At 42.5% G+C, this 18,290-nt stretch overlaps 1 protein-coding gene across 2 annotated transcripts in view; it reads left to right on the forward strand.

Annotated features, from left to right (window-relative positions):
* DOCK1 (dedicator of cytokinesis 1) overlaps window positions 1-18,290 on the forward strand; it is a 273,275-nt gene that overhangs the window by 20,833 nt on the left and 234,152 nt on the right. For both annotated transcript variants that reach the window (XM_068198299.1, XM_068198300.1), the window contains exons 2-8: window positions 1,500-1,583; window positions 6,897-6,937; window positions 8,737-8,792; window positions 10,745-10,841; window positions 13,664-13,812; window positions 16,895-17,030; window positions 17,810-17,967. In XM_068198299.1, the coding sequence (XP_068054400.1) occupies window positions 1,500-1,583; window positions 6,897-6,937; window positions 8,737-8,792; window positions 10,745-10,841; window positions 13,664-13,812; window positions 16,895-17,030; window positions 17,810-17,967 (721 nt within the window). The remainder of the gene's footprint in view (window positions 1-1,499; window positions 1,584-6,896; window positions 6,938-8,736; window positions 8,793-10,744; window positions 10,842-13,663; window positions 13,813-16,894; window positions 17,031-17,809; window positions 17,968-18,290) is intronic.

Genomic DNA, 18,290 nt, shown 5'->3' on the forward strand with positions numbered 1-18,290 from the left:
AGCTGGAATTCCAGGAGTTCCGGGCAGAACAAACAGGAATTCCTGGGGGCTGGAACTGGAGTGCCCCGTCCTCGTGCTGGGATCAGAGCTCCCCTCGTGCCCACTGGGATGTTCCTGGTGTGTGAACATGGTCAGGTGTGGGCTCAGAGCAGTGTTTTTGTGCAGTTCCCATTTCTCACAGGTGTGGTTTGGGGCGTTGATCTCCTGTGTAATGCAGGAGAAGTGCTGGGGTAGGAGGGAGCTGGCCAGGTAAAGCAGATGTTGCCTGGATCCCACCTCTCATGGCTTCTTTTAGAGCTCTGCCGCAGTTTGGAATTTGAGGGTTTTTTTGGAAGTGCTTTGTTACCTGTGACGAGTGTGGAATGTGTTGTGGATGCTCTGTGAGCTCTTGGTCTGAAATCAATTCCCTCTGACAGCCACGTGTCACTTACCCAGCTCTTCCTGTTCCAATAAAACATCCCTGAGTCCTGCCCTGGAAACTGAGGCAGAAGGAAAAGCGGGGGTAATCTGAGGGGTGGTAGGAACTGCAGAGGTAATTATTATGTTCTAAAAATGCTTTTGTTTCCTGAAGAACTACAACAAATAGTGAGAAATTCTGATTTTCAGTTGTTATTGATCCTTGTTGGTGGGAGTAGCTGCACTTGTGCATTGAAGAAGAAATTTCTGTGGGTCCACCTTGACTAAAGTTCTTTAACTTCAATTTATTGTGGAATATTTCAGTCTCTGCCTTCAATCATGAGGACCCTCCTTCGTATTGGAAGATTTTTTTTCTCCTACAGAGCATTTACTCCATATAAGACTTATAAAAATTCAGCTTTAGGAGTTGTAACTCTTTTGTTTTTTTGGGTCATGAGTGTTTTTTTCCCCAACCAAACCTGGTTTGTAGCATTCTTTGTCAGATGAATTTGTGGACATGGCCCAGATTTTCTTTTGGGAGTGACAGGGAAGAGTGGTCTTTGAGTTCCTGTTGGATTTGTTGTAGTTTATTGTGCAGTGGGTTGCTGCAGTTGCCTCTGGCACTCAGAAATTCTGAAATCATATTTTCCAACATCCTGTGCATGCAGTAATGAATGAAATGATTGAGAAATCATCCTTTAATGTTGATGTGACAATTTGAGTTTTCTGAAGACACTTTGTAAGTTTTCTGTGTGTTGAGCTGACAGGGGAAGACAGAGCAGTTCTTTGTAGAACTGCCTAAAATTGACACAAAGTGATGTGGAAGGCTGGCAAATACAACAAAAATTGAGTGTATTGCCATGAAGAAGCAAAACATAAACACAGTGAGGGACAGCTTTAGAAAGTGAAATTGTGGCGGTTTTTTTGTTACAAAGGGAATTATTAATGGATTTAAGAACTTGGCTGAATTTTTATAGAATTTAATTTTTTTTTTTTTACAAAAAGATTCAGAATGGCAATAATGAGTGATAAAAGCAGTGATGTGATGAAACGCCTGGGATTGTTGTCTTGCCTGTGCTAACAGCAGTTTTCCCTCTGTCCAGCTCTCTACAACTACGATGCCAGGGGACCAGATGAACTCTCCTTGCAGATTGGGGACACCGTGCACATCCTGGAAACTTACGAGGGTAAGATGGCAAAAATTGAATTGAAAAGCAGGATTTGTTGGGGGAATTGCATTCCTTTCCTGTTTGTGACCCTCTTGAGTTGGAAGTTGAAGCAGATGGGTTGATGAGCTGGTGAATAAGCCCTGGGTTTTCTGGGGAAGGAGAATTTTCCCACAGCTGGGTTTGTGTGGATCAATTGTAGCATCTCCCCCACGTTAGAGAAATGAGAGATGCTTTTTGGGTACCCTTGGGTGATGCAAAAGAACCTGCTGCTACAAGAAGTTTAATCTGAATTTGAAAGTTACCTGGCTTTTGAATTATTTATGTGTCTCTTCTGAGATGGGTGCCTGTGTTAGTGCTGTGCACTGATTTCAGCCTTTTCCAGGTGCCTCTTTTGATGTGAAACTCGACAAACATCACCTGTACCAAAACCTTTCCTCCCTCATCCTTGTACAAGGGAATTTCAATGCTGAGTTTGATAACCAACACGATGTGGAAATTGTCACAGCATTTTCAGCTCTTAATCCAAGCAAAGTAAAACTTGCATTATATCCTTGAGTTGGAATCTTATGTTGTGCTGCAGTTTGGAGGCGAGTGGGGAGCACAGAACTAAGTTGTGTGTTTAAAATAGTGTAACATTGTTTGTCTTGTGGAAACAAGACAAAATATTTGCTTTAATATATTGATTTAATTTGCTCCTCTAGACATTGATCTTTTGGTAGATCTGGGTGATAAATTAATTTTAGCTATTGGCTTAATTGGATTTTTTAAAGTATTATATTTACTGAAACAAACAATGCTGTTTCCACAAGAGTTGATCATCACTTGAAGTGGAATTTTTGAATTGTCTCATTATTACTGGGCTGGCCTGTTCTTGGAGCTCAGTTTGCTGCTGCAATGCCAAGTTTAACTCTGAGCAAAGCAATCTTTCCACTATCAGGCATTGCATGCTTTAATAAACCCCTAATAAAGCAAAGATTTTACATGCAAATGGAGTGATTCAAATATTGCACAGCTTTGTACTTTTATGTATAAATAGATTTATTTAATGAATGTGGGAGAAACTGAGCAGGGAATGTGAAACCCTATCAAATACCGAAACCCTATTAAATGCTGAAATCCTGTCAGATGCTGAAACCCTAAGAAATGCTGACTGTTCCCAAATAAGTGGGACAGTGGGAATGAGCCACTTTCCCCTGGGCTGGAGATAGAGGAAAACCTTCTCCCTCTCAAGGCTTGGAGCACATGGGATGAGTTCATGGTAAAAGAAATGCAAATTCCTGTTCTCCCAAGCACTGATTGCTCATTCCCGACCTGAGATGGGGAAACTTTAAAAAAATTTTACAAATCAAACAAAAACAAAGGGTGACAAGTTTACAAAAGCTCTTTATATCCTCAGTTTAATACTTCAACAGAATATACAGAACACAACAGACCACAATTATCTAAACCTGTTTTAATACTTAGAAATAATGAACTTTCTTTACTTTTTAATTTATTAAGGAAAACTGTAACATTATTTCACCAAATTTCTAACACCCAAATCTCAAAAAACTCTCCTAAACTACAACACCAAGAGCAAGCCTCTCTCTTGAGTGGGGGCCTCTCAAAACAGAAGAACTCCCAACATTACTATTCCTACAAAACCATCCCCAAACCACAGCAGCCAGACCTAAGACAGACATCTAAGTGATGCTGTGACTCTTCCCTCGTGTTCAGAGCTGCCAGAATTAGGGGATTATTTGAGTTCTTTGATCTCCTCCTTGCCCTGGATAAAATTGGTGTGGATTGTGCCCTTGGGAGGTTTTGTACCCTACAAATTTCCGGGTGTGTGCCAGGCTGAGGTGGGAATGGGCCCATCCAAAGAAAACCCTCTAATTAAACAATCCTGGGACCGAAATGTTGTTGGAAGAGTCAAGAAAGCCTTTTTGCTGAGGATTTTTGCCTTTCCTACCCCTTTTCCCAGTGGGAAAAGCCATTGGCTTTTTTCATGGATACCTGCTAGAGTCCACATCTGCTTCTCCCATCCTGCTGTAGATTTGATATTATTTTAAATTAATTTTCTCCAATTATTCCTAAGTTGAGAGTAGTTTTGAAGACTGGTGTGTGCCTGTGGGCTTTGAAGTGGTAGAACTTTGGTTTTTGGGGTTTTTTTCCTCTGAAGCTGCACTGCCAAGAAAAACTCATGGGAAATCCTTGCTCAGCTGGGGTCTCTGCAGAAGTCAGATGAGGAATTGGGAGGGCTCGTCTCACATCCATGATCTGCAAGATCTGATTTTAGGACAGATGTAGGATATCTGTTGCTGCCATATACTGGAATTAATTTCTGAGTTGCACTTTTCCCCTGTGTTTAAAATATCTACTTTTGTTGCCTATGAGTAGAACTTACTTTGGAATTTGTGTTTATTATTGAAGTTTTGACATTTTAAATTCTGATTGTGGAAACTTTTTTTTTTCTATAAAACGCAAAAAAAATTGTGTAGAAAGAATTCAGTGTGTGGATCCTGTAAAGTTTCAGTCTTGGTGAAAACATCCCTTGTTTCTATGGGAGTGAGGGGATTGGAAATGAATGTACACATTTTATTATTAAATACTAAATTTGTGTTCTAGGAACCAAAGTAAAGATGAAGCTACCTTCTAGACTAATTAATGTTGAAAATATTTTTTTTTTCTTTTAGGAAGTATTCTAGTTTATTTTTCAGTTAGAAAACTTATTTTAGGAAGTATTTCAATTTATTTTTCAGTTAGAAAGCTCCTTCTAATCTGAGCCTTAGAGGAAAAGCCAAACAGGAAAGCCATAGGAATTCCCAAATATCCTGCTCTGCAGGAGAGGAGGATTACCTTTTGTAGCAGATACCCTAAAACCCAGGTGTTAGCCACATTCTGAATTAGTACTTTCTACATCTTCATTGTCTTAATTCTGTTTCTTGACATTATTTGATGGAAAGGGCAAATGGAACCATATGATCAATAGATGTGGCTGATTAAGGGGAATTGCTGGGAAATGTAACAGAAAATCAACCTCAAAACCAAGATTAACTGTTGGAGAATCAATTAATTTCTAGTGCTGCTGTGCGAAGGGAGTTTGGCTTCCCAAATAGGGATTTTGGGATTTTCACAGAAGCTAGTCTTGATATTATGGGAAAGTTTAGATTTTGTTGCAGGTTTTTTGTTTGTTTGTGAACGCAGTGTAATTGTGTCAAAATGATGCATTCTTTGAGGGTAACCACAGCAAATTCTTGAGTGTCTTTTGCAGTTTTGACAGACAGAAATATTTCATTGGTGTCTTCTTAGTTGAGCATTTCCTTGGATGCACATTTCCAGCTCTTTGGTCACAGATTTCTTAAGGGCAAGTTCTGGTCTTGAACAGGTCCAGGGATGAGGAGTCCACAACCTGTGCCAGGGCATCACCTCCTTCCCAGGGAAGGAATTCCTGCAGTCTCCAAAGGTTTGGGCTGGAAAGGACCTTAAATCCCATCCAGTGCCACCCCTGCCATGGCAGGGACACCTCCCATTGTCCCAGGCTGCTCCAAGCCCTGTCCAGCCTGGCCATGGACATTTCCAGCGATCCAGGGGCAGCCACAGCTGCTCTGGGAATTCCATACCAGCCCTTCCCCACCTTCCCAGGGAACAATTCCTTCTCAATATCCCATCTAAATCTACCCACTTACAGTTTAAAGCCATTCCCTGTGTCCTGTCCCTCCATGCCTTGTCCCCAGTCCCTCTGCAGCTCTCCTGGAGCCCCTTCAGGAGCCCCCTGGAAGGGCTCTGAGCTCTCCCTGGAGCTTCTCCTCTCCAGGTGAGCACCCCCAGCTCTCCCATGGTTTTTGGGGAGTTGTTTAGAGATGGCTTCACCACTGAAGTGACCCTGCCCCTGTCTGAGCACGTTCATGGGCACACCCAGTGTCCCCAGCTGCAGCAGTGGGAGCTGCATGTGCCCCCTGGGCTCCCTGCCCAGCTCCAGGTGGACACCCAGCACGCGCGGCACGCAGGCAGGAGCCTGGTGGGACCTGCCTGGCCACACCAGCAGCTCTGCAAGGAGCAGGAGTGCAGCCAGTTCTCCAAGGCAGGTTTTGGCTGCTCTCTTCTCCATGATCCTGGGAGCTCTGGCTGCAAAACTTGAGGAAGCAGAGGTTCATTCGTGGGGAGCTGTCTTTGCCACAGGGCTTTTATTCCACACAATGTCCTGAGGCAGCACAGGAGGTGGGCTGGGAGAAGAAATAATTATTATTTGTTCTTTAGTTTGAACATCTGATCAGAGTACTGTTGTTCAGCAGTTTAAACTCCAGGACTTTGAAATGTGCCTTTATTCGTCTAAAACTGTGGGAATGCAGTTTTTTATTAGGACTGGAAGCTGTGCATGGGTTTCAGGCAGTGGAGTGAGCACAGGCAGAAATGCTTTGCCTCCTTTGCACCCGGCCAAGACTGGGAGGGCTGATTTCAGCAGCAGTAGCAGTTTGGTGTTCCCTGGGAGGCAGTGGGAATGTGGGATGTGAGGCTGTGGCAGCCTCCGTTGGGAGGTGAAGTGTGGTGGTTACAAATTTGAGATTTTTGAGGTGGCACTAACCCAGCCCCAAGTGCTTCAGGGAGAAGGTGATGAATCCCTCGGGCTTGTGCTGCAGGAGAGCAGGCTGAGAAATCAATCCCCTGTGCTTGAGCCTTTAATTTGGATTTCTGGCTTTGTGTGTAATGAATTTATCAGCATGTGTTGGTTTCATGGAAGTTTTCTCCCTGTTCTCAGGACTGGGACTGCAGTTTTTATTCCACATCTGCTTTGTGATCTCCCCATCCTCCCCTCGACAGGGATGCTTTGTCAAACCCTTCTTTGCCAGGCTGGAGGGGTGGATGTTGCATCCAGGCTCAGTTTGCCAAAAGGGCTCCTTGCTCTTGTGTTTTGATATGTGACCCCTAAATTCCCCAGTATTCCTATTTCCTGGTGAGATGGCTAACAGCTGAAGACTTGGATTTGTGGAATTTAGGTGGGTTTTGAAATGAAAGTAGCCTCTCAGTAAATTTCTGTCAAGGTAATGCTCTTAAGTTGGTTTTGTTTATGTTAGTGAATTAGTAATTAAAAGTAAATGCACAGCAATTAAACACATAATGTGAACCACCATCTGTCATGTGCTTCTCTCCGTTATCACTCTGATTTTGCACCTTCCAGGATGACTTGTTTTATCTAGGGCATTAAGGCTGTGGAAAGTTGAAATTCAGGTGGGATGTGCAGGGCTGAAGCATGATCAGAAACCACCTTAGGGTGCTGCTGAGCTGGGGAGGAGCAGCTGGGAGGTGCCATAAATGAGATTTTTAATGCTTTTCCCCTTTTCTCTCTCCTAGGTTGGTACAGGGGTTACACACTACGGAAGAAATCCAAGAAGGTGAGTGTTGCCAGAGTGTGGTCCTCATTTTTCTCTTGCAGTAAGATGGATTTTGGCACTGGGTGTGTGGGTTTGATGGAGCTGGATCCCAGGTGTGCACTGGTCCCTGGTGCTCTGTGTCCTCAGCCTCTGGTCAGTGGGAATGTTTCCAGTTAATGAAAACTGATTTTAGCAAGGTCTAAAAGATGAGAGGCATATCCAGCTTTGGGGTCCAAAGGAAGGACATGGAACTGCTGGAGAGAGTCCAGAGCAGGCACCAGGATGGTCAGAGGATGGAGGAGAAAAAGCTTGGAGAGCTGGGATTGTTCAGCCTGGAGAAGGGAAACTTTGAGGTGACCTCATTGTGGCCTTCCAGTGCTTGAAGGAGCTCCAAGAAAGACGGAGAGACAAGGGATGGAGGAACAGGGCAAGGGGAGAGATGGCTTTAAGCTGAAAGAGGGGAGATTTAGATGGGATATTGGGATGAATCCTTCTCTGTGAGGGTGGGGAGGGGCTGGGATGGAATTCCCAGAGCAGCTGTGCCTGCTACTGGGTCCCTGGCAGTGCCCAAGGCCAGGCTGGAGCAGCCTGGGACAGTGGGAGGTGTCCCTGCCCATGGCAGGAGTGGAACTGGATGAGCTTTAAGGTCCCTTCCAAGCCAGGCTGTTTTATATTTCTGTGGTCCCAGTTTTTGCACTTTAAAGGTAAATCAGTCACCAAATCTTGCTATGCATCATCCTTTTTGTGTAGGAACTGCTGCACCAATCCTTTCCTCAGTAAAAAGTTCAGACCTTGATGCTCTCCTTGGTCTGTTCAGAGGCTGGCACTGCTTCTGTTAAATGCTGAATTCCTGGTGAAATGCAGCTCCCTGACCTTGAGAATTTTTGGTTGTTCCCTTTGGAGAGAGGAGGAGGCTCCTCCTGCACTGGAATTCCAGTGTGCACCAAGGGCTGCATTTACAGCAGCTCTTCTGAAATGAAAGGAGAGGAAACCACACAAATACTGGTTGTAGCATCGTGTTTTATTTTTTGAGCCTTTTACTTCACAGTAGTAATTAAACATAATTAAACTTGAGGGTTTGCTGCTTTTTTCACTGAAACACCGCGAATGCTGTTTGCCTCCAAAGGTGTGTTTTTAGTTGTTTCCATGTCTAAAAGTACAGAGTTGAGTGGTTCATCCCACCCATTTCCTTACCAGGCCTGGGTTTTTATTCTATTTTTGTACTTTCCTTTATTTTTGCGTGTGTGAACACATTGAATTTCTTACAAACCATATTTCATGAATGTGCTTTTTACAGTCTGAGAAGCAATTAGACATTTGTCTTGACTTAAATTAATTCCATGTGTTGCTGCATTTGTCTGACCTCCTCTAAATTTAGTGATTTTAAAATATTTTTTAAACTGGGGTGAAAAGTCACATGCCCATGCACTATTTCCCCCAGTGGCTTCCCAGGAATTTCTATTATTGCATTCCAGATGATCAGAAAATTGAACTCCTACCTTGAAGGGTGAGATGGTGGAATTTGCTGTATCAGCTTGGCTTGGATTATTAAAAAAAAAAAAAAGTTTGATTTCTGACATCCTGATGAATTCAGAATATTTTTTCAGAGGAGCTGTAAGGTTGCAATAACATTTTGAAAGGACAGGCAATGCAAAAATTCAATATATATTAGAAAAGTCCCAAACACAGCTCTTCTGATGCTCGAGGATGTGAATGGCTCTGCACGCCCTGCAGTGTTTTGGCATATTTTAGGTAATAAACACAATATGTTGTGTGCAGCTGGTTAAATAACACGTTTTTCCTCTTCCTCCCTCTCCAAGGGCATATTCCCTGCCTCCTATATCCACCTTAAGGAAGCAATCGTTGAAGGCAAAGGGTAAGTTGGGTTTGAAAAGAGCAAAACTCCTTTTTCCTGTTTTATCCACATCATTTCAGTGCATTGCCAGGTAACTTACACTTGCTTCCAGGTAGTGTTCTGCCTCACTGAGAAGTTATTTTGCAGTTTTCCTGTTCCTTTCCCTGGTGTGTGCAGTAGTTTGAGCTGTGTTAGTTGTTCAGCAGCTCTTCAGATCCTTATGTATCAAATCAGCTTTGCTGGGCATGCAGGTAGAAATCTCTAACATGAGTATAAAAGTTGAGTTAAAAACCAGGAAAGAAAACCCAACCAAATCCAGAGGAAAAAGGAGGTGGAGTGAAATTAATAAATCATTACCCAGGTATGAAATGGAGTGAAACAGGATTAAAATGTTTTATTCCTTTGTGCCTGATTTATTTTTATACTCTGTTAAATATGTAAATGATCAAACTGCTAATCATGAGATTGCTGCATAATGACATCTTCCTTGCTGATTGCAAAACTGCCTTTAAGTACCCTACTTCTGCAATATTCAAAGATCTGGCTGGTGTTTCTTACCTTCATGGCACCTCATTTTAAAACAAATCATACAGAAACTTCGTGGTAAGGAATTGAATCTTAATTTTTCATTGTGAGACCAATATTTAGAGAAAAAGAACAATTAAAAAGCAGTGTGGTGGCATTGCAGGTTGGGCTCATCTGGTTTTTATCTTGATTGTTTCTTGTAAAATAAATGTCAGTAATGAAGGTTGTAGGGAGGTGTGCATTGATATCCTTGGGAGTGGACAAATGAGGAGAGGGTGGGAAAAATTCTCATTTTGAGATGAGAGAGGATGGCCTTAAACTGGAGGAGGGCAGGGATGGATGGGATATTAGGAAGGGTGGGCAGGCCCTGGCACAGGGTGCCCAGAGCAGCTGTGGCTGCCCCTGGATCCCTGGCAGTGCCCAAGGCCAGGTTGGACACTGGGGCTGGAGCACCTGGGACAGTGGGAGGTGTCCTTGTCCATGGCAGGGGTGGGAAATGATGCCTCAGGTTTGGCTTTTCTGTTTTTCACATTCTATGCTGCTTTAGTGTGAGGGTCTGGGCTCCATGTGAGGGGATGCTGAGCTCTCTGCACAGAGCAGGAGACAAAACAATTCCTGCTCCAGCTGGGCACCAAGGACAAATGATCCAAATCTCAGGCCCAAGAGCACAAACAACGTGGGCTGGAGAGAGAAAAACAAGCAGGATGGGACTGCATGGGCTAAAGCTGGAATGGGACAATGAACTCCAGTGTGCCAATGGAGCAGAGCTGATCACAGTGAGAGCCCCCGGGAGCGCTCGTGCATTTTGGGACCATTTGGGTTCATCTTGGGTGCAGCCCTGGCTGGGCTCTGGTGCTGCCCAAGGTGGATCCATGAGGAGATCCTTTGAATAAATCCCTGCTTTATTCTGTAACTCTGCCCAGCCTCTGCTCTAGGTCAGCCTTTACAAGGCATCAGTGGAAGATCATCTTTGATCCCTTCCAATCTAAACCATTCCATGATTCCATAATCTGAGCACATCAAAATAGCTTTTTTGTGGTGTGGCTTTACAGGTGTCCAGTGCTTCAATATCTGACAATATTTATTTTTGCTTAGAAATTCACAACAAGTGACGCTAATTCCAACCCTGTTCTATTCAGTTCCCTTTGGAAATGAACAGTTCTTCCTTAGCAGTTATTCTAGATCAGGTGATTTAGATTAGGTACAGCTTAATAATTTGCACAGAAGAGTCTGCTCTGTGCAGTGGTGGTGTCACCATTCCTGCAATTGCTGAGAAATTGTGTGGGTGTGGTGGCACTGGGGACATGGCTTAGTGTTGACCATGGTGGTGCTGGTCATGCTCAATGCCCTTAAAGCTCTTTTCACACCTTAAGAATTCTGTGGTTCTTCATTCTCACTGAAGCTGCTGCTTAGTTCAGCATTTTAATTTTTTAACCCTTCCTCTTCAGCCAACATGAGACTGTGATCCCCAACGAGCTGCCCCTGATCCAGGAGGTCACCACCACGCTGAGGGAATGGTCCATCATCTGGAGACAGCTCTATGTGGTGAGGACAGCTCAGCAAAACCTTCCCATGGGGAGGGTTCTGTGGGAAAAGTGGTGCTGGGAAAGGTACAGGGAGAAATGGGAAGGAACTGCTATTTATGGAGGAACTCTTAATGAATTTTCCCTTCTGTTGTTGTTTCTAAAGGTTGCTTTCACTGCTGAAAATCCATGTAGCATCATCTCTGTTAAAGCACAAATCTCAGTAGCTTTTTATGCTTGTTAAAGCACAAATCTCTTGCCTGTTTTCTCGAATCTCTTTATTTTCTTGTGCAGAATCAGGTTATTTTAGAGTGTTGTACCTTGATCTAACAATGGTTTGTTGGGCAGTTACAATCCCTTTTTTGTGTAGCTTCTATTATGCTTTATATAGAAAACATAAAATATCTATATAAAACATACAATATCTATATAAAACATATAATATATATAGAAAACTTATAATATCTATAGAAAATACATAAAATATATAGATAATATGTATATGTTTTGTTTTTAAGGTATATACAGATTTGGAGTAACTTAACATGTAATTTTATTAAAGAAATGGTCTTCAGGCTGTTTCTTAAGGCTGTCGGTCTCTGTTATGAAATATTTGAGTATTTAGTGTAGAATTTGTGGGTGTAAACTGAAAGCTTTGTAAAATTATCCATGTAGGCCTCTAACCTCTCAGTATTCCTTTACATAAAGTTAATTTTTCCCAAATTTTGACACCTTTATTTGCATACTTGCTTATTTTGCTATGCTAATGCTTCAACCACATAACATTACACTCTTAGAAATTTGCAGTGATCATTCTTGATAATCTCTTAGATGGGAAGATAGAAAACCAGAGGTGAAAGTGCACATAAACAAGATGAAGAGTTCAAAGTTCTATTTAAAACTTCCATTCTATTTACAGTTCAGATGTAAAGCGAGGCCTGTTGTGGGATTTAAGGTACCTGGCCCACACTTGTGATGCTCTCATTGTGCAAGGTCACTGTAACAAGATAATGGGAACATGAAATTCCTTTATTTAAAGCAGGGTTTAATGCAGTCTCTGTTTCCCATAAATATGTTTGAAATCTTGTATCGTAAAAGTGCAAGCTGTGTAATGAAGACACCGAGTGTAATGAAGAGGTTTGTGCTGACTAATGTGGCTTTTAATCACACCCATGAAAATAAAGATTAGGAGTAAGAGTGTAATGGAAATGATGTAGTGTGGCAATACAGAAGATGAAGGATAATATCTTCTATGAAAAGAAACAGATTATGTACTGAAGAGAGAGCTTTAAGGAGTTGGAATAGCAGGGAGTTGGTGTGGTGAGGAGCAGGGAAGCAGTAGAAATAAAGGAGGAGGAACGGAATCTCAGAAGGGCACTGGGAACAGCTTTGCCCTTGGTTCCACTGCTGTGGAGTCCCAGAATGGTTTGGGTTCTGAGGGACCTTAAATCCCACCCAGTGCCACCCCTGCCATGGGCAGGGACATCTTCCACCATCCCAGGCTGCTCCAAGCCCCATCCAGCTTGGCCTTGGACCCTTCCAGGGTGGGAGGTGGGGCTGGGGCTTGGAGCAGCCTGGGACAGCGGAATTTTTGGGTGGGACTGGCTTGGCTTTAAGGTCTCTCCCACACCATTCCATTCTATGATTCCATGTTAAACAGTACTTTAGTTCTTTGCCAATAATTTTGAATCCAAGAGCGGGCAATCAGGGGAGGTTCGGTTTACTGGAGGTAACTGTTTTCAGACTGGGCAATCTGCAGACTTGAGGGATATTCCATGCTGTCCCTACCTTGCGTATCAAAACCCATTAAACAGCCACATTTGTGCCTTGACTCAGTTTGTAATTTGTGTTTGAATCTTGAATGGATGTTCAGTTTTTGTCTGCAGAGAGCAGGGGATGTGGAATGCTTCCCATCTCTCTGCTTTACGATTCCCTGCAGCCTCAAAAATCAGGAACCTCTTCCCCATTTGGGTTGGTTTGTATTTAGCTCCCAGCCATATGTGCCTGTTGTCTTTCTCTGCTACATGAAAGAGCTTTTAATAATGGGTATTTTCTCTCTGTGAAGGTTCTCCCACTATAATCAAGCTAGCTTTTGGATAATCTGAACAGACTGAAGTCTTTAAGTTTCACAGTTAGATATCCTTTTCCCAGAGTCTTGGAGTCATTATGTTCTTTTCCTGCATATTCTGCAGTTTTTTCTTGTTTTTTCTTAAGTGGAGAATTTTACTGTAATTATTTAATTATTCCTAGCTTAGCTGAGTGTTGCCAAGGAAAGTTTGTATATGCTGTGGGCAATATTTAATATCCACAGTTCCAGGCTTTACTTGAGGTATTTAACTTCCTATCAAGTTTAGGTCTTTCTAGTGTTTCACTGTCCTTTAGAAGTTGCCCGTGGACTGGTATGGCACTGATGTGCACAATAAAGGGTTTTAAAGTGCTGTTGTGGAGGTTTAACCAGGGAGAGAAAGGATTCTCCCATGTGTTGCAGAACTTGAGCCTCTTGCTGTTAAAATGCACCATTTTCAGTCCTGCTCTGCTCAGTGAAGAGGGTCACTGAACAAAGCTACCCTGGGAATCAATAAGAGGACATTTTCCCCTTGAATGCCTGAAAACAGCACGACCCAGGTTTTAAGATAACATAAACCCAAGCATTTACACCTATTTAGCTCCTTAAAGCAGAGCGCAGCACTCTGAATATTCAATGTTCTGTGCTGTAGGAAGTTAGGCTTCTCTTCCAGGGCTGCTGTAGACTTACCCTTTGAATTCCTATTGATAACTGCAATTTATTCTGTATATTCCCAAGCCTTCAAACCTGACTTCTCCCCCTTTTCCCCCCCACAACAGCAGGACAACAGGGAAATGTTCCGCAGCGTCCGGCACATGATTTACGACCTGATCGAGTGGAGATCCCAAATCCTCTCCGGGACCCTGCCCCAGGATGAGCTCAAGGAGCTGAAAAAGAAAGTGACTGCCAAGATTGATTATGGCAACAGGTTTGTGAGCAGCATTTCCCAAGTTTTTCTGCCTGAATCCAGATCGCCCTGTGTAAGACTCATCAGCTGTCAGTGAATTCTTGGAGGGTTCTTTTTTTCCCCTGGAGGTGTAGATGAAATATTTGTATATCCACACTTCTGTTACAGCAAGATAAAGATTGAAGTTGAGGCAGCATCTTTAAAGTGTAATATGTAAAGTGGAATCCATCTCTCTCTCTTGATGGTATCATCAATTTGACAGTGGTATGAAGCTGTAATTTTTTAAGGCCAATTCAAAAGAGCAAGTATTGCCTGGGTTGAAAATAGAATTTTAAACTCCACTTGCTTCTGTGGCACTAACAGTTGTCACCCTTTGAGCACCACCAGCTGCCTGTGCCCTCGAGTCACTCAGCTGTAATATGATGTTGAAGGATTTGGCTCAGAAGCACCATTTAGCTCTTGGTTCCTCTCCTTCCACAGCATCCAGCTGGTAGCACGAGATGAACAGGGAGATTTCATAAAAGAAAGGAGCTATTTAGCACAAGAGAGTGGAAGTTGGGAAGGAAATATTGCCCCAAAAAGCAGTGCAGGTTGCATGTGTTGGATATTTTAGTGATTCAGATGTATTCTCTCCCCAGATGGTTGGCTGGGTTTAAAGGCAATTTCTGTAAATACAAGTTTTAGATTATAACTTGTCTGTACAATTAGGATTTTGCATTTTGATCAAAAATAAGAAATCAAATCTTACTCTTCATCACTGGAAGCAGTGTTTTGAATACTGAGAGACAAAACATGTTGTAGTGCTCCCTTCAGCCCTGCCCATTGTGTGGGATTCTGTTGTCCTCCACAACTGGGGAGTGAAAAAGTTGGCACCAACCCAATCTGTCAATGCTTTGTGATGCAAATATTTCACCATATTTCATTTATTTTTGTTTAATTCCTTAAGAACTGCCAAACTCGCAGTATTTCTGCTCGTGTACTTTATCAGCAAAAGCTGTGATTTAAAAAAAAAAAAAAAAGAAATTAAGAAATAATCAGTAACTGCATTCAGTCAGTAATTATCCTTTGTAATCTGAGGTATGGACAGTGGTACCTCTGCAGACAATTACCCAGATGTTGTTGGGATTATTTGTTTGGCTACTGGATTTCACCATCTGCCCAAGGAGTTGGTAAAAGTTGCTCTGAATAACCTCCAGATGCTCACCCTTCAAATCCAGTGGAACATCTTGTGCTGCGCTTTGTATTTGTGATGTTCTGATGGACTAATTAAGTGATCAGAATGTTCTCTGGGGAGTGCAGGAGGGAGGTGAATGTGAACTTCTCCACTGAAAGATAACATATGTTCCTAATAAAACCCTAAGCCCTTCACTTGGGCCTAAAAGGAGCACGAATGGGGATTTTAGAGAGAATGAATTCATTATCTGCTTTATAAATATGGGTGATCTTTGAGGTCCCAACCCAAATAATTCTAAATGTTTTCTGTCCCAATCATATCCTAACCTTCCCTGACTTGTGAAACGCTGATTTGTAAATAAGGCTTTTTTTCCCTTCTGTAAATACAGACAGAAGTTTTGCAGCATATTGTCAGAATAACTGAGGAAGCAAAAATGGCCTTAGGAATCTGTGTTTTTAATCTTTCTGAAATCGGGTCAGGTAATTTTGTTGTGAAATGCCTTTTTTTTTTTTTTTTTTTGGTTCAGTTGCAAATATCTGTAACTGGGACACTGAGAAAAAAATAATCAGATTTTTTTTCCCAAGCATCATTTGCAAGTTAAAGGCTAAAAAAAGGAATTGAATCAAAGGAGGGTTTGCTTCGGCTCCTTTGACAGCCTGTGCAAACATTGGTGTGTTGGAGTCTGGGTTATGAGAATTTGCCTGAATTTGTGAGCTTTTCCCCTGCCCAGGCAGTTTCTCCCATGGAAGAACTCTGACAGTTCCAGTGCTCCGTGGGTGTTTCTCCTGCTGTGGCTGCTGTCCAGGGAACAGTAGCAGGGAGGAAGAAAACAACTTTGGCTTTTTTTCTCTTTGGTTTCAGTGATGAAACCATTTTCTCACCAGAAAATTGATCTGGGAGTGAGATGTTCTGGGGATGCTGGAGAGGTTTCTGGTGGCTGGGTCCAGCTCCAGAGCAGAACTTAAAAACCTGCTGCCTCCACCCTGCCGCTTGAGTCATCTTTGTCTCCCCTGCAATTAATGCAGTGAATTGGAGGGGTTTGGGTGCTGACCCCACTCAAGGATTTAGCACTTCCAGGGGTGAGAAGGAATCCTCCAAGTGCATGGAAATAGCTCTGTGTGCCACAGCTCATGTTTCCAAGTCCTTGCAGGTTGTGCCCAGGTGGAATTTACTTTCAGATAAATCCTGAACCCCTGTGTGACTTATCAGACACAGCAAATTTGATTTAAGCTCATTGATCGAACCTATTTCAACTCTAAAGTTAGAGCTGTCCACTGGGAGAGCTGAGCACGGAGTTAGAAGGAAACAAGGACACATTTATTGGGGTGGAGGTGACAAGGGCAGCCTTAGGGAAGGGACCTGATTTTTTTTTAACCCTTGGTACTGCTGCCAGCACTGTGGAAAATGTGGAGAAAAGTGAAAGGTTTTTCCTGAGCCTGGCTTTGATTGTGGCAAAAAGCTTCCTCTCTGCAGAAGGTAATTATGGATGTTAATACCCTGCTGACAGAGATCTGGCTTCTGCTTTAAAAAAAGAAAACGACTTCTGCCTTATCTTGTGGGGTGTGGGTAAAACATGAATTTGCAGTGGGAGGAGAAGGGGGAGTGGGAGACATGAGCTGTGTGTGGTGAGGCTTGGTTGTTCAGACTGTTGGATAAATCAGAGGAGGAGACCAAGTCTCTGGCAAATTTATTTGTTTAAGAAGTTGCTTCCCCAGCTGTTGTGCTGTTTCATTTCCATCCCTTCTCCCTGAGCTGTGGGAATAAGTGACTTGGATCCCCAGGTTGGTGATATGTTAAATTGCATTATCATGTCTCAGGTAATTTCTTTTCCGTCACATGTCAGGTGTGCAAGTTGAACACTTGGCAGGTGTTTTTTTATGCATCCTTTCAGCACTGGTAATTCACAAACATATTTTCTGTCTTGTTCAGAATTCTGGATTTAGATCTGGTGGTTAGAGATGAAGATGGCAACATTTTGGACCCAGAGCAGACCAGCACCATCAGCCTTTTCAGAGCACATGAAATAGCTTCCAAGCAAGTGGAAGAGAGGCTACAGGAAGAAAAAGTGAGGGTCTCTGTGGCTTTTCCCTGGGAAGCACAAGGCTGTAAACTAATTGGATGACTGTTATTTTTAGCATTGGTAATGAGGGATTTGATGTGTTTATGAAGAATTATCAGGCTTAACCATTTGTAAGAATTTTTATGTCTTAGGCTGGGTTTTATTTTTCATCCTTTAAAGGCTTTAGTAGAATTTATGGTTCAGACCTGTATGAATAAATCAGCTGCATTTGTGGTTAGTATCAGAGATGTGCATGAGAGAGGTTTGTTAGTTAGGTTGTCATCAGTTTCTATTTGAGAATCACAAAGACTAAAATCCTCATTCTTGTGTGGTTTCTTTATGCCAGTCCTAAAAACTTGTTGTTGAAATAAAAGGGGCAAATTTAAAGCCCTTCTCAGTCTTGAATTGTCAGCACCTTTGCAGTTCAAAATCCTTATTTTTAAAAGGAAGAATTTTCTGTTTCTTTTTATTGTGTGTTCCTGGATTTTTTTCAGGTATGTTTGAGGCTCTGTTTTTTCTGCATTTGTTTCTCTCTACTTAATAAGTGAAGACATCTTTTTCTCTCCTTTTTCTCTTCTTTTTTTAAAACTTTTTCCTTATGTTGTGGCACTTCAAGACAGATCCAGAAAATCTGTCTGTCATTAAACTTAACAGAAAAAAAGATCACAGGAGCAGACACTCAATGGAAACCTCCTCCTCTTATTTCTGGAAGGTTTTAGGAAAGTTTTATGGCAGCTGGATGTCTGTTAGGTGAAGTTAAACTTTATTTTGATCTTCAATTGCAGTCTCAGAAGCAGAATATTGATATCAACAGACAAGCCAAGTTTGCTGCCACTCCTTCATTTGCTTTATTTGTAAATTTAAAAAACGTCGTGTGTAAAATAGGAGAAGATGCTGAAGTCCTGATGTCTCTCTATGACCCCCTGGAATCCAAATTCATCAGGTCAGTGCCATTTTTATCTCTGCTCACTCAGGGATGGTACTGAGGCAGTTTGGGGCTTAGCAAGGTCAAATTTCTGTGAAAGGCAGAGGCAGGTCCCTTCACTTGGGGCACGTTTCAGGGTCATGCTGTGCTTGTGGTTCCCCAAGAGCAGATGGAAATTCAGGGTGAACACACCTGCAAGGGCTGTGCCCTTGCTGAGCTGCAGAATTCCCACACTTGGTTGCTGAGGAGCTGCTTTCTTTATAAAAATCGTGTGCACTAAGGGAAATGCCAGCTCCCTGCTCAATATTTGTTTCCTTAGGATAAGGAAATGGGGTTGAAAA

This window comes from Anomalospiza imberbis, chromosome 8 (genome assembly GCF_031753505.1).
Source record: "Anomalospiza imberbis isolate Cuckoo-Finch-1a 21T00152 chromosome 8, ASM3175350v1, whole genome shotgun sequence".
In the NCBI taxonomy this organism is placed as follows: domain Eukaryota; kingdom Metazoa; phylum Chordata; class Aves; order Passeriformes; family Viduidae; genus Anomalospiza; species Anomalospiza imberbis.